At 55.7% G+C, this 18,969-nt stretch overlaps 2 protein-coding genes across 2 annotated transcripts; both read right to left on the reverse strand.

Moving 5' to 3' along the window:
* Positions 1-2,085: 2,085 nt before the first annotated feature.
* Positions 2,086-5,655, reverse strand: LOC141929182 (protocadherin gamma-A10-like). The gene is made up of 3 exons (XM_074838362.1): positions 2,579-5,655; positions 2,367-2,467; positions 2,086-2,256 (listed from the first exon to the last, which is right to left on the reverse strand). The coding sequence occupies exons 1-3, from the start codon at positions 5,253-5,255 to the stop codon at positions 2,086-2,088; spliced, it is 2,949 nt and encodes a 982-aa protein (XP_074694463.1). The 5' UTR covers positions 5,256-5,655.
* A 1,581-nt stretch (positions 5,656-7,236) lies between these two features.
* Positions 7,237-10,988, reverse strand: LOC141929183 (protocadherin gamma-B5-like). The gene is made up of 4 exons (XM_074838363.1): positions 8,378-10,988; positions 8,089-8,340; positions 7,902-8,004; positions 7,237-7,337 (listed from the first exon to the last, which is right to left on the reverse strand). The coding sequence occupies exons 1-4, from the start codon at positions 10,820-10,822 to the stop codon at positions 7,237-7,239; spliced, it is 2,901 nt and encodes a 966-aa protein (XP_074694464.1). The 5' UTR covers positions 10,823-10,988.
* Between the last annotated feature and the right edge of the window lie 7,981 nt (positions 10,989-18,969).

The raw sequence follows: 18,969 nt of genomic DNA on the forward strand, positions 1-18,969 counted from the left end.
AGTAAACACCTTCTCATGGGCCTCCTTCTCAAGCTACATCTCCTGAGAAATTACAACACATTCTCTTTCAGCTTCTGCTTCCTTTTTCTCATGAACAAAATTCTGTCTTAGGGGCTTGAAGTATGTATTTGTTGCAAAAACAACACTGATGTTTTCAAAAGCATAAAGAACTCTCCAGAAATGGGGAAAATGTACCATGACCTTCCAGCAAACAAAGGCCTGAAAGAAAGTCTAAGTAAAACTATGAAGAAACACTACATTGCAAACTTACAAGGAGCTTTCACACAGGAATTATAAACCTTTCTACACACACATCATCGTTCTACAGGCACAGTTACTGTACAAACACTTTATGACCGGAGGACTGGAATTGCCTTTCAGGACAGGGAAACCAGGATCACAAGATCAGTGGCACAGGCCTTGGCACCAGCCATGAAACCAAACCAGGGCCCACCCAAAACCACATTGGCCCACCTGTTTTCCTAGTCCAAAGCCAGCCCCTCACCCTCCTCACTCTGCAGTCACAGCCTTTGCTTGCACCACGCACAATATCCAACTCGTGGCCATATGGCGGCCACAGGCAACAGAGCATTTCATTCAGTGACACCTGAGGGAAACTGAGCTCTGTCAAAGTCTTTGCCTTGGCAGCTGAACACCTTCCAGGAGGGGTGGAAACTGCTCCCCCAGCCCAACAGTTATAAGAGATCTTTTAATGTTTTTGGGGCATGACCAGGCACAATGAAGCCCAGCTTTAGACCTGGACAACCAATAAGGCAAGAATGGGAAACCTGCAGAAGTGAAGGAATCAGAGCTGGACATTTCAGATGATCTCGGCTCTAGTAGGCACACAGGAAAGGTATCAAGTTAGTAAAAAGCCCACAGGACACTCACACAGGAGCTCACACCAAAGACCAGCGCCAGCAGTGCTCAATGTATTTTCTTCAGACAACTGGAAAAGGGAAAAATGCAGAGAAGGACAACTGTGGGCTTCATCTAAGAACTAGGACAAATGGAACTTTTACACCATCTTTACATCTTTTAGACATCTTATATTGTACCACAGTAAACTTTTTCAACTGCCCTGTCTCTGGACACACACAAATTTCTCACCCTGCCCAAACATCACACAACAGGAAAGCTGCCTTTGCAGACAGACACCACTGAAGGAGTCGTTGCACACACAGTTCTCCTTACACAAGAATAACAATCACAACATGGACACATGCAAAGAGATTTCTCTGCTCATCACACTAAGTCAAAGAAATGGCAAATGTTCTCCAGTGCATAAGCAATACGCAGCTCCAATAAAGATTCACTCATCAAAGTGTCACTCAAAGACACCATCATCCTTCTTCAGCACATGGGCAACTTGGAAAATACGTGATTCCCAGACCTTAACGTAAAGTGTACGTCTGTGCTCAATACCTGTCATTCACAAAAAATATCATACAACAGGAAAGAAAATGGCTGAACCCACGTCTTAGCCACTTGGAGACTCAGTAGTGTGATATCCAAAAATATGACACTTTCAGACTCACTTTATGTTTTCCAGCAACAAACCTGGGAATTACCAAAACCCATGCCTTGTCTCCACCACTTCCTCCTCACACTCAGCAGCCCCGAGACTCTCCTCAAACCCCCCAAGATCACAAGGCTGATAAGTACATAATGAAGGTGTTAGTTACGAATTGACAACAAAGAATTGCAAACACAAAGCAGAGACTTCCCAGGACACCCAATGCAGATGGAATAAAAGGGCTCAGGACAAAGTTCTTTGACAAGAAGAAATTCTCATTGCATGCCACTGGAGCTGGGCACTGAACAGGGAATAGACTAAACCATCTGTCTTCGATCCTTCAACAGCCCCTCACACACAGCTCCCAGCACTCTCCTCTCCAACCCATCACAACTTGCATGGTGTTCTTTGACCAGATAATTTGCAAACACATCACATCACAGGGACAGTTGCCCAAAACTTTTCAACATTCACCACCATCACACCACGCACTCCACATAGATATCTTGACATCTCTGTACAAGAAGGAAGACACATTCCTGGGCTCACTGGTGTTTTAGGAGGAAACGTCAAGGGCCTAAAACTATAAAAGAAGTGGCCCACAGGATCAGGAACATCTGCACAGGGGCACTATCCCCCTCCTTACATCTCCCACTGCCCCTTGACTCTCTCCTACGGCTCTGGCCATAGCCTGTATGTTCAAGCCAAGGCACATACAGCTCCGTTTCAAGTAAATAAGCCTTGAAAGACGGGCAATCAGCAAAGCCCATCTTCAGCAGGCACCCAGAGACTTTCTCAAAGAGTCACAACTTTCCCTATTCTCTTTCAGCTTCCTAACAGGCAGACAGACATCGTCAAGGGACCAGTTGTTGCCCAGCCCATTCCTCCGCCCGCTGCACAAAGGTGAAAGCGCAAAGACATTTCGTTGCTCGTCATGGAGAAGCAGCGAGGCTGAGAAGAGCAGAAACGCTGAGCAGCCAAGTTACATGTGGGGGCACGAGGGTTCCGTCGGAAGAGCATCTCCCCCCGCTCCAGCGCACGGGCTGTGGGGAAGCACCTGACCTGGCGGGACCGCAGAGTCGGCCCTTGTGCCGCCGCCGGCAGCAGCTGTAGCGCTGAGCCCCGGTCCCACGCTCCCCTCCCGCCAGCCAGAGGCAGCAGCAGCCGGCGCGTTGCCGCGGGAAGCGCTGCCTGCCTGGGAGCGAAACCCCCCTCGGCAGCGGCCGGGACGCGGCGCGGCCAGGCCCGAGCAGCAGCAGCAGAGCGAAGCGTCGCGGAGCCGCGAAGTGCGGGCACAGGAACTCACCGGGGCAGCGGCGGGGTCCTCGCCGAGCAGCGGCGCGGGCTCGTCGGGCGGCGGCCGGGCCGGGAGGGTGTCGCAGCAGCTGCCGCCCGACAAGCGGAGCTGGCTCTTGCGCGAGTCGGCGGTGAGCGACACCTCGTGCGAGTAGGAGCGCAGGAAGGCGCGGACGCCGTCGATGCCCACGAAGTGCGAGGCCGGCACGCCGCGCAAGGCGCCGCTGCCCGCCGCCAGCAGCTGCGAGCGGCGCCAGCGCCGCAGGCGCAGCGCCAGCAGCAGCAGCAGGAAGGCGAGGAAGAGGCAGGACACGGCCGCCACGGCCACCACCAGCCACCGCGTCAGGCTGCCGGCCGGCTCGCCCGGCGCCGCCGCCGCGCTGCCCAGCTCCGACAGCAGCTCGGCCACGCTCTCGGCCAGCACCACCGTCAGCGTGGCCGTGGCCGACAGCGCCGGCCGCCCGTGGTCCTTCACCACCACCACCAGGCTCTGCCGCGCCGCGTCGCGGGCCAGCGGGAAGCGCGCCGTGCGCACCTCGCCGCTGTGCAGCCCCACGCGGAACAGCCCCGGCTCCGTCGCCTTGGCCAGCTCGTACGACAGCCACGCGTTCTGCCCCGCGTCCGCGTCCACCGCCACCACCTTGGCCACCAGCGCCCCGGGCTCCGCCGAGCGCGGCGCCAGCTCCACGCCCGCCCAGCCCGCGCCCGCACCCGCGCCCGCCCCCGCGCCCGGTCCCGGCGCCGGCGGCGGGTACAGCACCTGCGGCGCGTTGTCGTTCTCGTCCACGATCACGAGCCGCACCGACACGTTGCTGCTCAGCGCCGGCGCGCCGCCGTCCTCCGCCCGCACCCACAGCCCCACCTCGCGCACCTCCTCGTAGTCGAAGGAGCGCAGCGCGTACAGCGCGCCCGTCTCCGCCTGCACCGACACGTAGGACGACAGCGGCGCGCCCCGCACCCGCCCCTCCGACAGCCGGTACCGCACGCGCGCGTTCTGCCCCCAGTCCGCGTCCGCCGCCCGCACCGTCAGCACCAGCGCGCCCGCCGCGTTGTTCTCGGGCAGCCGGGCGCTGTAGCGCGCCTCCGCGAACACCGGCGCGTTGTCGTTCACGTCCAGCACCCGCAGCGCCAGCACCGCGCTGCTCCGCAGCGCCGGCGACCCGCCGTCGGCCGCCCGCACCGTCACGTTGTACTCCGCCACCTCTTCCCGGTCCAGCTCCCTCGACGTCACCACGCGGTAGTAGTCCTCGAACGACCTCTCCAGACGGAACGGCAGCCGCTCTGCGATGCTGCACCGCACCTCGCCGTTCGCCCCCGAGTCGCGGTCCTGCACGTGCAGCAGGGCCACCACCGTCCCCGACGGGGCGTCCTCGGAGATCTCGGTCAGCGCCGACCGCACCGAAATCTCGGGCACGTTGTCGTTCACGTCTGTCACCGTCATCGCCACTTTCGCTGTGTCGAAAAGTCGCCCATCGTCCCGAGCCTGCACCTCCAGTTCGTAGAGAGCCGCTTCCTCGAAGTCCAGGCTCCGCACCAGCGTGATCGCTCCTGTCTCGGCGTCCAGACTGAATAACTTCGAAGCTTTCTCTGTGATTTTCTTCAGGGAGTATTTCACGTGCGCGTTCATCCCCTCGTCGGCGTCGGTGGCCGTGACGGTGAGGAGGGTGGAGCCCACGGGCACGTCCTCCGGCACACGCACCGTGTACTCCGCCTGGCCGAACACGGGCGCGTTGTCGTTGGCGTCCAGCACCGCCACGCGGATGCGCGCCGTGCCCGTCCGCGCCGGGTCGCCGCCGTCGCTCGCCCTCAGCACCAGCTCGTGAAACGCCGCCTCCTCGCGGTCCAGCGCCTTCGCCAGCACCAGCTCGGGACGCTGGTCCCCGCCGGGGCCCGCCTGCACGGCCAGCGAGAAGTGCTCGTCGCCGCTCAGCTCGTAGCGCTGCAGGGAATTCGCTCCCGAGTCCGGGTCGTGAGCCTCGGCCAGGGGAAACCGCGACCCCGGCGATGTCGTCTCACTTATTGTCTCCTCCAGTTCAGTTTCCTTGAAGCTGGGAGCGTTGTCATTAATGTCCGTGATCTCCACTTCGATTCCGTAAACCTGCATTTGCCCCTCCACTATCACCTCACACCGCAGCACGCAGCGCTGCACATTCTCGCACAGCTGCTCTCTGTCGATCCTCTCCGCCGTCACCAAATGTCCCGTCTTCCCGTGCAGGGAGAAATACTGCGTCCTCCCTGCGGAGACAACGCGGAGGCCGCGGTCGCGGAGCGCCGGCAGCTCCAGCCCCAGGTCCTTGGCCACGTCGCCCACGAACGAGCCCTTGGGCATCTCCTCGGGAACCGAGTAGCGCAGCTGCCCCCACGCCGCCTCCCACGCCGCCACCAGCACGCACCACAGCAGGGCTCGCTCCCGCCGGCCCCGGCGCCTCCCCGCCGCGCACATCTCCGCCGCGGCCCCGCCGGTCCCGCACCACCGCCGCCACCGACCCGCCGCCGCCCGCCGATGCGCTTCTGGCTCTGGCTCTGGCTCCGGCTCCCGTTCACGGCTCCGGTTTCGGCTCCTTCTTCCCACTCTGGCTTCGGCGCCGGCTTCGGCTCCCGCTCGCTGTCGCCGGCCCCGGCCGCTGCCGCCGGCCCCTCCGCCTCGCTGCAGCACGGCTCCGCACCGCGGGGACGCTCGCAGACCGCCCGGCCGCCGAGCCAGCCAGCGAGCGAGCGAGCGAGCCGGGCCGCAGCGGGCGGGGCTGCCTGCAGCGCTCCGGCCTTCCTCTCGCTCCTCCTCGGTCAACAGCGGCGCCCGCAGCCTCCTCCCGGCACTGCAGGCACCGAGCGCTGCCGAGACATCGCTGCCCGCCCGGCGGGGAGCTCCTGCGCTGCCGGCTCTCCCCGACACCTCCTCCCTGATCCTTGCCCACATCCCGACCACAAAGCGGCCCGCCACTGTGTTCCTTCTACCGCACGGCAATAACCAAGTGCTAATGGCGAGAAATGTCATGTCAGATAGGACGAGCCTGTTCCCCTCACCTGGGATGGAAGAAAACATGAGAAGTAGATGCACAAAGAACTCAGAGAAATAATGTCTGGACTAAATTAATCCGTCCCACTAGTGCTGCCGTTTGGCAACAGCTTGTCCCCAAAAGACGGGACGGCACACGTCGGGGGAACAAGCTGTAACTTCTCCAGTCATGGAGCCTCATGCGCGTTTCCTTTGGGAGTCCAGCACTAAACAGCATTAAGCAACGGGGCTCTCTTCAGCTGTCAAATAAATTCTATGGCTTTGGGAAAAAGCCATCGGAAGGAAACATCGACACCGAGCGTCAACCTTGTTTTGCCGGCGGCGTCGTGTAGAATTAGCGGGTCTCATCGTACACAGAAAGGATCCGCCCTCACCGTTACTGGCAGTTCAGCCAACACACGTTTCCTAGTCAGAACTTCTCAGCTGAACCTCAACCTGTGACCGCCGAGGAACCACGAAGCGCCTACTGCCTGCTGGAGTGGAAGGGGGTCGCCCCGTTCCTTCCTTCCTCCCTCCCTGGACACATGGCTCAACACTTCCCATCCCCACCACCGCGACACCCAGGAGAAAGAGGACGGAGGTTCAGAACGGTGAAGGATTTCATTCTGCACAGGCAGGATACGCGTTCACCGGCACTAACACACCCTCGGAGACAGCGCAGGTTCTGTAGACAATTGTATTGCCTTGGCGGCGTAGTTGAAACACATTTGCATTTATCCAAGTAATAAGAGTCTTTGAACGACCAGAAGGAACTTTCAGTTTCAAATAAATCGTGATGTCAAAGATTGCAACTTCTTAATAAATTATTAACCTAATCCTTGAATGTTCATGTTGGTAGGACACCTCTTTAGCAAAATATTGTAAGACAGCAGGCGAAGACAAGTAGAGCTGCACACCCTAAACTATGCGAACCATTTCTAAAAGTGTAAATGGATTAGATTCGAGTGGCAGAGCCCACGACATCTCAGCGGTTCACGACACCAGTACCACCATTTTAGGCGGCACAAGCTGAATGGCAAGAACCTCTCCACTGAGCCTACACGAGTGACAGCTGATGAGGCACTAAGTGCCGGTTCGCACTTGCCAGAAAAGCAGCGCTACAGGTTCTTTCGTTCCTTCACGGAAACCGAGATCGGCACTAACGCCCAAAGCAGACAAAGGAAGACCAACAGACCACTGCCCCTCCTGGTCAAATACAACGACTGATAAAGTGCTGAGAGACCGAGTTCCTCGGTTTAGTCTTTCCCTGTCAACGCGATCAACCAGGTCCAAGCACCTCTCTTTGGGAAAAGGGGAGGGGGAAAACAAGGACAAATACTTTTTTTACAACTATATTTTTTTACATTTTTGGCAAGTAAAATACTTTTTTTTTTTTTTTTTTTTTTTTTTTAATTCTACGTGTAGAATATTAGGAGTCTTCGACCACTGATCCAAAAACACAATCGCCACCACGGGTTTTGTAGCCGTCAAACTGGAATGACGGGTACAAGGACAGCAAAAGAAGACAGGCTGTGAAATAAAAAACGCGAAAGTCGGACACACATATTCGGACTTTTCCCTTGGGAGAAGGGGAGAGGAAAGAGAACAGGCTCTGAAATACAAAAAGCGATTTCTTTTTTCTGTTGAGATCCCATTCTACACCTTCACTGTATGAAAGACAGATCAGGAACGGTGAAAAGGGGGAAATTATGACCCAGGAAGCAAAAAAAGAAAGTGAAATAACTGCACAGAGAAACAATGCCTGGAATAATTAAGCCATCCCACCTGGGCTACTATTACTGCAAAAGAATTCCCCCAAAAGACGAGGGACACTCTCCTCCTTCATCACGGAGAAACAAACCATAACTTCTCCTTCCATGGAGAAAACACGCATGTTTCAGGAAGAAAAAACCGCCAACACCAAGAGTCAATCCCATTATCCCGACTGCGCCACGTAGAATCAGTGGATCTCCTTCTACACGGTAAGGACCCGCATTCACAGTTAGCATGGGAAAGAACTGTATAAACAACTGGCAAAACTTATGCCTGGATAAAATTTATTTCTCCACTTAATGCTGACACTTCTGCTGCAACCTTCCTCCAGAAGACGGGAGAACACACGGCGTATGAGGGCAGCATTCACTGCGGAGGAACAATCTGTAACATCTGCATTAATGGAGAAAATACGCCCGTTTTCCTGGGGAAATTGATTAACCCACGGGTTTGCATGCAGCTATAAACCGGTTTGGGAAAAAAACGCCAAGGAAGGAAAATTCTCCACCAAGAAGCGCCCACCACATCTTTTGTCACGCACGATCATCAGTTTACTCGAAGGAGGGTCGGCGAGAAAACCCCTGGGGTAGAGCTGAGCGTGCGGCCTTCGGCAGAGCAGGGAGTGCCGCGGCTGCCTGGCTGCTCGCAGAGCAAGGGCGATCCCCCGCTCGTTCCTTCCCTCCCGGGCAGCCGGAGGAGCGCTCCCCGTGCCCAGCAGCCGCGGAAAAGCCCGGGCGAGAGGCACGACGGCTCCGCCCGGCTGAAGGAGAAGAGCGAGAGCGCGCGGGCTCACAGACCTGCGGTGCGTCGGGCTCCGCGGGCGGCTCTCCCGCGCCGGCGCTGCTGCTCAGGCTCCGCTTCCCGCAGGGCTCCCCGCCGAGAAGCTCCTCCGCGGCCAGGCTGGGCAGCGGCGGCGGCGGCGGCAGCCAAGCGGCCTCGGCCACGGCGCGGCCCGGCGCCACGCACAGGTTGTAGGAGTAGGGCAAGGTGCCCTCGCAGAAGTCGGCCGGGAAGGCGGCGCCGGCCACGGAGAAGCGCTGCGCGCCCAGGCAGCGCAGGACGGCGGGCGGCCCGGCCCGGCGCAGCCGCGCCAGCACGGCCAGCGCCACGCTCAGCAGGAACAGGGCGGAGAGGAGCGCCAGCGCCAGCACCAGGTAGAACTGCAGCTCCGCCGGCGAGTCGGCGCCCGCCGCCCGCTCGCTCAGCTCCGGCAGCGCCTCCTGCAAGCTCTCGGCCAGCACCACGTGCAGCGTGGCCGTGGCCGACAGCGCCGGCTGCCCGTGGTCCTTCACCACGGCCACCAGCCGCTGCTTGGCCGCGTCCCGCTCCGACACGGCCCGCGCCGTCCGCACCTCGCCGCTGTGCAGCCCCACGCGGAACAGCGCCGGCTCCGGCGCCTGCACCAGCTCGTACGACAGCCACGCGTTGCGCCCCGCGTCCGCGTCCACCGCCACCACCTTGGCCACCAGGTACCCGGCCTCGGCCGACCGCGGCACCACCTCGAACGGCGCCGGCCCCGCCGCGCCCGCGCCCGCCGCCGGCCACAGCACCCGCGGCGCGTTGTCGTTGCGGTCCAGCACGAAGACGCGCACCGTCGCCGTCGAGCTCCGCGCCGGCGCCCCGCCGTCCTGCGCCCGCACCGCCACCGCGAACTCGCGGCACTGCTCGTAGTCGAAGGAGCGCTGCGCGTACACCGCGCCGCTCCGCGCCTCCACCGACACGTACGGCGCCGCGCCCGCGCTGCCGCCCGCCAGCCAGTAGCTCACGCGCCCGTTGGCGCCCGCGTCCGCGTCCCGCGCGCGCACGCGCAGCACCGGCGCGCCCGCCGCGTTGTTCTCCGCCACGTAGGCGCTGTAGGCGGCCTCCTCGAACACCGGCGCGTTGTCGTTCACGTCCGACACCTCCAGCACCAGCGCCGCGCGCCCGGACAGCGCCGGGATGCCCCGGTCGCGGGCCACCACCGTCACCCGGTGCTCGGCCGCCTGCTCCCGGTCCAGCGCGCTCGCCGTCACCACCTTGTACGAGCCGCCCGACGACGACGCCACCAGCGACAGCGGCGCCTCGCCCGACAGTTCGCACGACACCTGACCGTTCTCCCCGGAGTCCCGGTCGATCACGTTCAGGAGGGCCACCACCGTGCCCACCGGCGCGTCCTCGGCCACCGGGCTCGACACCGACAACACCGTGATCTCGGGCGCGTTGTCGTTCACGTCCAGCACCTCCACCTCCACCTTGCAGTGGGCCACCAGGCCGCCCCCGTCCTTCGCCTCCACCAGCAGCGTGTAGCCTCGCGTGTCCTCGAAGTCCAGCGCCTCCTGCAGCGTGACCGTCCCGCTCTCCGCGTCCACCACGAACTTCTGAAGCACCTTGGCCGGCGTTTTCCCGAAGCCGTAGGTGATGCGGGCGTTGGTGCCGGCGTCGGCGTCGGAGGCGGACACGTGCAGCACCGTCGAGCCCGGCGGCGCGTCCTCGCGCAGGCTGGCGCGGTACCGGTCCTGCGCGAACACGGGCGTATTGTCGTTGGCGTCGGTGACGTTGATGCAGAGCTGGGCGGTGCCGCTCCGCGGCGGGTCGCCGCCGTCCAACGCCGTCAGCACCAGCCGCAGGCTCTGCTCCCTCTCCCGGTCCAGCGCTCGGCGCAGCACCAGCTCCGCGAACTTGCTGCCGTCCGGGCTCTCCTTCATCTCCACCGCGAAGTACCCGTTGGCCTCCAGCTCGTAGCCCTGCAGCGCGTTGCTGCCCACGTCCTGGTCCTCGGCCATCTCCAGCGGAAAACGAGCGCCCGGAGAAGTCAACTCGTTTATGTGCAGCTGGAAAGTGTCCTGCAGGAAGCGCGGGGAGTTGTCGTTGACGTCCTGGATGGCCACCTCGACGTGGAAAACGTTGAGCGGGTTCTGCACGAGCGCCTCGAAGCTGACGGAGCAGGACGCCGCCTCGCCGCACATCTCCTCCCGGTCCAGCCTCTCGCTCACGTACAGCTCCCCGCTCCCCGCGCTCACCGAGAAGTATTTCAGCTGCCTTTCAGCGGCAGTCGCCACCCGCAGCTTGCGTGCCGGCAGCTCCGCCGGGCTCAGCCCCAGGTCCCGCGCCAGCGGCCCCACCAGCGAGCCTCTGCCCAGCTCCTCGGGGATGGCGTAGCGGATCCGCTCCGCCGCCGCCCGGCAGCACAAGCCCAGCAGCAGAGCGGGCAGCAGCACTCGCCCGGCTGCTCGCCGCCGGCTCTGCCGCTGCCTGCCCGCCATCGTCGGCAGCGCTCGCCGCGCTCCTCCCTCCTGCCGCTGCCCTGCCGCCCTTCCAGCCGCTCTCCGCACCGAGCGCAGGGGCCGCCGGAGGGCAGCGAGCTCGGCGCCGGCTCGGACGCCGCTGCTCCCCGCGCCGCGCCGCCTCTCGCCTCTGCTGCCCGCGCCGCTGCTGCTCTGGCCGGCGCCGGGCGAGCGAGCAGCCGGCGGGGGCAGGACGCGGCGGCGGCTCCGGTGTCGGCGGCGGCTCCGGCTCCGGCTCCAGCGCCGCTCCGCGGCGGCCAACAGCGGCACCCGGAGGCGCCGCGACGCCACCGCAGCCGGCTGATGCCCGCGCTCCCGGGGGCTCTGGGACACAGGGGAAAGGAGGGGGCACCCGCCACTTGTGACGGCTCGTTCCCACGCAGCCTTGCTCCACGTACGCGCTGATGGTCACATACTTGATTACCAGAGCGTTACCATTGCGTTATGGACAGCAAAGCTCGCATCGTAACAGAAACGGCACAGGCCCTGGCAACAGCTCTGAGGTCAGTTATTGATAACCAATAAATAATCAGAAACAGGATGAAGCAAACGTCAGTGCAGTCCTGTCACCCTGGGCCTACAAAAATCTCCCGGTCTCGGCACCTCTCTCCTGTTACAAGCAGGAAGCGCAGAGCCCCCCCCCTTCTTGATTCCTGTGTTGTACTGAAAAGGGGCTTGTACCTGCCGTGGGTTGTTAAAGCAGCAGTGCACTCCATCAGGGATTTTACAGCTTGTGGCCTGAGCTGGCATGGGAGCTAAGAAGGAAATATGTGTGCCAGAGGCAATAACGAGGTTTCCTCATGCACAGTCAGAGAAATGAAGGCACAAACTGAAAGGACGACTGCTCAGAGACTGAACAGGGTGTGCGTATGCCTCATAGCTAGGATATTGTTTCTCCAGCACCCAGGAGAAAAAGGCAATTCACACACTAAACACTGAGTAGAGTCATAGCAGAATGCAGAAGGGTTTCACTTCCAGTGAGGTTAAGGCACACCAGTTTTGGTAAGGCCTGTGCCCAGTCGCAAGGACAAGAGAGAGGCAGAAGGAAATACTGGAAGATCCAAGTGCTGCTCTTTCTCCTTTTCCAAAGGCACTCTCTCCTGTCATGCCAAACCTGCAAATGGTTTCATCGTTCTGCCCATAGATATCATGCACATATGCCATGGAATTCTTTGCCAGAGCACCAGTAAAGTCACTGAGGCCTCCAGATATAAGCTGGGTGAGCTGCAGTGATTCAGAAGGGCTATTGGGCCTCTTCTGCCTGTACTGAATGACTTTACTAAGCTTCAGACCTCCCTTTATGAGAACAACAAAACTCCCTATTTAAACCAAAGAAGCCAAAACACATACCTCAGCACATAACGGCAATAATGCTTCTTAATCTCAATTAATGCTTGTTACCCACTTGGAGTAAGCAATGGGTAGGGAGGTGTGCAAGTGTTCTCCACAAGTTTCTTCTGTAAAGCAGAAGCTCAAATCTCTCAGTCATTTCTGAGGATTAATTGTCTTGGGTTTGTGTGCGTGGGAGGGGGGTTTTGGTAGCTGGGGAAGGAGCTACATCAGTGGTGTCTGTGAGAAGATTCTCAAAGCTCCCCTGGCTCCAAGCTGACCCACCTCTGGCCAAGGCCGAGCCAATTAGCAACAGTGGTTGCACCTCCGTGACAACATATTTAAGAAGGGGAATCCGGGAGGAGGAGTTGGAGCTGGGAGGAGGAGTTGTGAGGGGAAAACAGTGGAAGAAGGGAGGAGAATGGTGAGGGGGAGGTTCACTGCAGCAGAGACTCCCCTGCAGCCCGTGGGGAGAGGGCAGGCTGTCCCCTGCACCCATGGAGGTCACCCGTGGAGCAGGTGCCACCTGCAGCCTGTGGAGGACCCCATGCCGCAATAGGTGGCTGCACCCGAGGAAGGCCGGGACTCTGAGGGAAGCCCACGCTGGTGCAGTTCATCTCTGGGAGGATTGTCACATGTGGGAGGGACCCACACTGGAGCAGATTGTGAACAGCTGCAGCACATGGGAAGGACTCAGGTCAGAGAAAGTTCATGGACAACTGTCTCCCATAAGAGGGACCCCACGCTGGAGCAGGGGAAGTGTGTGAGGAGTCCTGCCCCTTGAAGAGGAAGGAGCATCACAAACGATGGGTGACAAACTGACCACAACCCCCATCCCCTGCTCCCCTGCGTTGCTGGGGTGGAGGAGGTGGAGAAATCGAGAGCGAACATGAGCCCAGGAAGAGGGAAGGGTTGGGGAAGTTGTTCTTAAGATGTGGTTAATTGTGGTTAATTGTAAGATGTGGTTGATTGTTAAGTGGTGGTGGTGTTTGAATTAAATTGATGTTCTTTTTCTTCCCTTAATGAGTCTCTCTTTTGCCTGTGACCATAATGGGTGACTCATCCTTCCCTGCACTTATCTCCATTCCAGAGCCGTTAGTCTTTATTTCTCCTTATCATTCCTGAGGGGAGAGGAGTGAACCATTGGCTGCGTGTGGCTCAGTTGCCCTCTGGGTTCAAACCACGACATTAATAAACAAAACCTAAAGCTCTGATTGCCTCACTGAGGTAAATATTGGTAAATGTACAGGGGCTTTGCCACATCTCTGCCTTGAAAATTTATCTCCCAGAGCACCTGGAAGTCACCGAGGCCTGAAACTGCAAGTGAGCCCCGAAAGTCTTCCTTTGGACTATGTAGTAGCGGGGCTGCACTTCAGGACATTTGACAGTTCTCATGAATTTTTCTACTCTGTGTCCTGCTAATCTCCTATGAATGTGAAGCCGTAAGTGGAAATGACTGATCAAAGACCTGTATCTGACTAGAAGGACTTAGGAGAGACTCCCTTTTAGCTTCTCTTTCATTTTCCTCACACATAACATTCTGTCTTCATGTGGTTCTCCAGGGAAGTCAGTCTTGGCTGCAGAACTACACTCACAGTTTCAAATGCAAAAGAACAATCCTCAAGCGGAAAATGTGAACCATGACCTCCCAAGAAGGCTGAAGGAAGGTCAAAGGATGGGAAAATGTAATTACTGCATTGGTGAAACTCTCCACCAAAGTGTTACAGGGAGATATGGATGGATAAAGGTTTCACAACGGAAAGAGAAGCCATTCTACCCATACATCATGGTTCTCATTTTTCTCCAACCCCACACAACTTGCAGGTTTGCTTCTGAACATCCTAATTAGAAAAACCATCACGAGAGGGTAATGCATCATGATCATACCAGGAAAGGAGATACATTTCTCTCAGCCCACCACCATACTCAGAAGAATCCTAAGTATTCAAGAACAGGCAAATTACAAATGGCCAAATTAAAAGACCACCAGTAATCCAACACAGACTGAGTCATTGAACTACCTCCTTAGGAGGAGTCTCCTCCCCTCTTTTGTTTTTCTGGAAAATGTCACTCAGATTTTCAAAAAATTAACTATCCAGAAATGGGGAAACAAAACCACGACCTTCCAGCAAAGGCCTGAAAGAAAGTCTAATTGCAACTATGAAGAAGCTCTATGTTGCAACAGAACAGGGAGATATAATTCAGATAAAAGCGGTTTCCCACAGGAATTATCAGCCATTCTCCCCATGCATCATCCTTCTAACTGCAGAGTTATTGTACAAATGCTTTATTATCAGAGGACGACCATCGCCTTTCAGGATAGGGAACCGGGATCACAACACACGTGGCACAGGCCTTGGCCTTGGCCCCAGGCATGAAATCAAACTTTTGCTCAGCCAAAATCACACAGACCTACCTTGTTCCTGGTGCGACGTCCGACTCTGCCCCTCCTCGCTCTGCGTTCGCGGCCTTTAGTCGCACCACGGACAATATCCAACTACTGGCCATGTACCAGCCACAGGTGAAAGAGCATTTTCATGCAGTGACGTTTTAGGGAAACAGAAGCACATCAAAGACTTTGTCTTGACAGCTCTAAACCTTCAAGGTAGGGATGGAAACATCAGGGTATGGATGGATGAAATCCAGTATTTGTGACATAGCAACTACAGCCTCCCAGGGAAATGCTTTCCCACCCTCAGCCATACATCAACATCTCCCTTGACTTTCACCTGCAGATACAGGATAGATGAGGAACAGTACCAAGGCAGGTACTACCACCAAGGATGGAATAAACAGTGAGAAACAGCTGCAGCAACAACACACAGAAATCATGCTGGAGAAAATCAATCCATCCACCGAATGCTACTGTTTCTGCAGCAGCCTTCCTCCAAGAGCTGGGAAGGCAGATAGTGAGACTCCTGTCTTTCTTTACACAGAACAAACTTTAATTTCTCTATCCATGGAACCACACGGTCATTTCCTTTGGGACTGCCATTATCAAAACAGCAAGAACCAACAGCTGTGTGTGCAATGTTACCAATCAGGTCCAAACACATCCCACTGGGAAAAAGCATTTAGGAACAAAACCAATCTCACTACAAATCAACATTTTTTTTGTTCACCACTACTGGCTTTGCCATTTTGCCCAGCACAGACAGAATCACCAGAAGTTCTCCGCTGAGCAAACACGTAGGATGCAAATGCGAGTGCCATATCTCACTTGCTGCTCTGCATGGATGGGGGTCACACTGCTCCTTCTTTCATTCGTTCATGGAGACATGGATCAGCACTTCCCATCCACATCACCCAGGGAAACCCAGCAGAACAAGGACAGAGGTTCAGAAAGGCTCAAGGAAAACAGCGAGAGAGCGTGGGCTTATAGACGTGTGACACGTCGGTCTCCAGGGGCAGCACTTCTGCGCTGGCACTGGTGTTCAAGCCCCACATCCCACAGGTGTCCCCACTGAAAAGGTCCTGTCCCAGCAGGAGGAAGAACATCATTCTACATGCACAGTTATTGCGCAAACACTTCATGATAGTTGGAGGCCTGTCATTGCCTTTCTGGACAGGGAAACCAGGATCACAGCATGAATGACACAGGCCTTGGCACCAGGAATGAAACCAAACCATTTACCAGCCAAAACCACACTGACCCACTGATCTTCCTGGTTTAACATCAGCCCCTCACCATCCTAAAGGGAAGAAGACAAGTATATTTGAGACCTTACCACCATTGTCAGAAGAAAAAAAACTATAAGAGTGCCCAAAATGAAGGAGGAGCAGTCATCCAACAAAGAATGGGTCATCAAACTAATGGCTTAGGGAGAGTCTTCTCCCCTCTTTTATCACACACACTATTCCACAGAGATGCGACTCCTGCTAAGGTCATGTTCACCTCTATTCCCCACCGACAAGAACAGAACACAAACATTCCCCCACATCTCCTGCCTTGCACACCCGCTCGAGCATCAGCAAGAGGCACTAACACACCACACATGGCTGAACAAAGCTGTGCTGATTGTTACAGATAAACGTACATACAGAGGAGACCAGGTAAAGAAAAACAAACCCACAAATCAGACCAGCAAGGCAAGTAAGCATTCAAAGAGAAAGTGGATTCAGAGGAACTCACCAGGAAGATGTCTCAGTCTTCACTGCAGGCGTGGGAATTCATCCTGGAGAGCACTTGGAAGTCCCTGAGATCTCAAGCTGCAAGTGCTGCCCTAAAGCCTTACTCTGGACTACACAGCAGGGGGGTTCACTTTAAGAAATACTCGTCAGCTCTTGGCAATATTTCTAATCTGTTGTGGTCTGCTCATCTCCCACAGATATGAAGCCGTAAGTACAAATTCCTTCTTGTGGTCCTCCTTCTCAAGCTACATCTTCTGAGAAATTACAACACATTCTCTTTCAGCTTCTGCTTCCTTTTCCTCACAAATAAAATTCTGTCTTAGGTGGTTGGAGTAATTACTTGCTGCAAAAACTACACTCACGTTTTCAAAAGCATAAAGAACTCTCCAGAAATGGGGAAAATGTACCATGACCTTCCAGGAAACCAAGGCCTGAAAGAAAGTCTAAGTACAACTATGAAGAAACACTACATTGCAAACTTACAAGGAGCTTTCACACAGGAATTACAAACCTTTCTACACACACATCATCATTCTACAGGCACAGTTACTGCACAAACACTTTATGACCGGAGGACTGGAATTGCCTTTCAGGACAGGGAAACCAGGATCACAACATCAGTGGCACAGGCCTTGGCACCAGCCATGAAACCAAACCATGGCCCACCCAAAACCACATTGACCCACCTGTTTTCCTAGTCCAAAGCCAGCCCCTCACCCTCCTCACTCTGCAGTCACAGCCTTTGCTTGCACCACGCACAATATCCAACTCGTGGCCATATGGCGGCCACAGGCAACAGAGCATTTCATTCAGTGACACCTGAGGGAAACTGAGCTCTGTCAAAGTCTTTGTCTTGGCAGCTGAACACCTTCCAGGAGGGGTGGAAACTGCTCCCCCAGCCCAACAGTTATAAGAGATCTTTTAATGTTTTTGGGGCATGACCAGGCACAACGACACCCAGCTTTAGACCTGGACAACAAACAAGGCAAGAATGGGAAACCTGCAGAAGTGAAGGAATCAGAGCTGGACATTACAGAAGATGTCGCTCTAGTAGGCACACAGGAAAGGTATCAAGTTAGTAAAAAGCCCACAGGACACTCACACAGGAGCTCACACCAAAGACCAGAGCCACCGTTCCTCAATGTAAGTTCTTTGAACAGTTGAAAAAGGGAAAAATGCACAGAACCACAACTGTGGGACTCATCTAACAACTAGGTCAAAGGGAATTTTTACACCATCTTTACATCTTTTAGACATCTCACATCATACCACAGTAAACTTTTTCAATGGACAGACACAAATTTCTCACCCTGCCCAAACATCACACAACAGGAAAGCTGCCTTTGCACACAGACACCACTGAAGGAGACGTTGCACACACAGTTCTCCTTACCCGAGAACAACCATCACACCATGGACACACGCAAAGAGATTTCTCTGCGCATCACACTAAGTCAAAGAAATGGCAAATGTTCTCCAGTGCATAAGCAATACGCAGCTCCAATAAAGAGTCATCAAAGTATCAACTCAAAGACACCATCATCCTTCTTCAGCACATGGGCAACTTGGAAGATACATGATTCCCAGACCTTAACGTAAAGTGTACGTCTATGCTCAATACCTGCCATTCACAAGAAATGTCATAAAGCAGGAAAAGAAATGGATGATCCCACGTCTTGGCCACTTGGAGACTCAGTAGTGTGATATCCAAAAATAAGACACGTTCAGACTCACTTTATGTTTTCCAGCAACAAAGCCTGGGAATTACCAAAACCCATGCCTTGTCTCCACCACTTCCTCCTCACACTCAGCAGCCCCAAGACTCCCCTCAAACCCTCCAAGCTTGCAAGGCTGTCACTGATTGATATCATTACAGATAGACTTCACCCAAGAACGTCACAGAGACAACTTCTCCTCACGATGGATAGTCATTGACTTCTCACCGCATGTAAGTAACAAACAAGAGCATTTCTTCCAGAAACATTTTAAGGAAACACACCTAGGAAAGCATTTCTCTTCTCTGCTGGAAACATGAAAGGCACATCAGAGAAAATGGCCCATCTTTAGCTCATCACAGTGAGCAAGGCAAGAGGTTGATACGTGCAAATTGGAAAGGATGGCACCATACTTTTCTTGATCATGGCACTTAGAGTAGGTACAATATTAAGGTGTTTAGTAGGTACTCTACACACAGTTTGCTGATCCCAAAACTCTCATTATGTCGTTTGTCATAATTATGTGATTAAGGTCTTAGTTAACATTTGACAACAATTGCAAACACACAGGAGAAACCTCCCAGAACACCCAATGCACCTGGAATAGCATGGCTCAGGACAATTCTTTTGCAAGGAGAAATTCTCATTGCATGCCAGTGCAGCTGGGCACCGAACAGGGAAAGAAGCAAACCATCTCTCCTGTCTCCTTCAACAGCCCCTCACACACAGCTCCCAGCACTCTCATCTCCAACCCTTCACAACTTGCATGGTGTTCTCTGACCAAATAATTTCCAAAACACCTGACATCACAGGGGCAGTCGCCTAAAACAGTTCTCTTCAACATTCACCACCATCACACCACGCACTCCACATAGATATCTTGACATCTCCATAAAAGAAGGAAGACACATTTCTCTGCTCACTGGTGTTCTGGGAAGAAACATCAAGGGC

The sequence above is a fragment of the Strix aluco genome, chromosome 13 (assembly GCF_031877795.1).
Source record: "Strix aluco isolate bStrAlu1 chromosome 13, bStrAlu1.hap1, whole genome shotgun sequence".
Taxonomy (NCBI): Eukaryota; Metazoa; Chordata; class Aves; order Strigiformes; family Strigidae; genus Strix; species Strix aluco.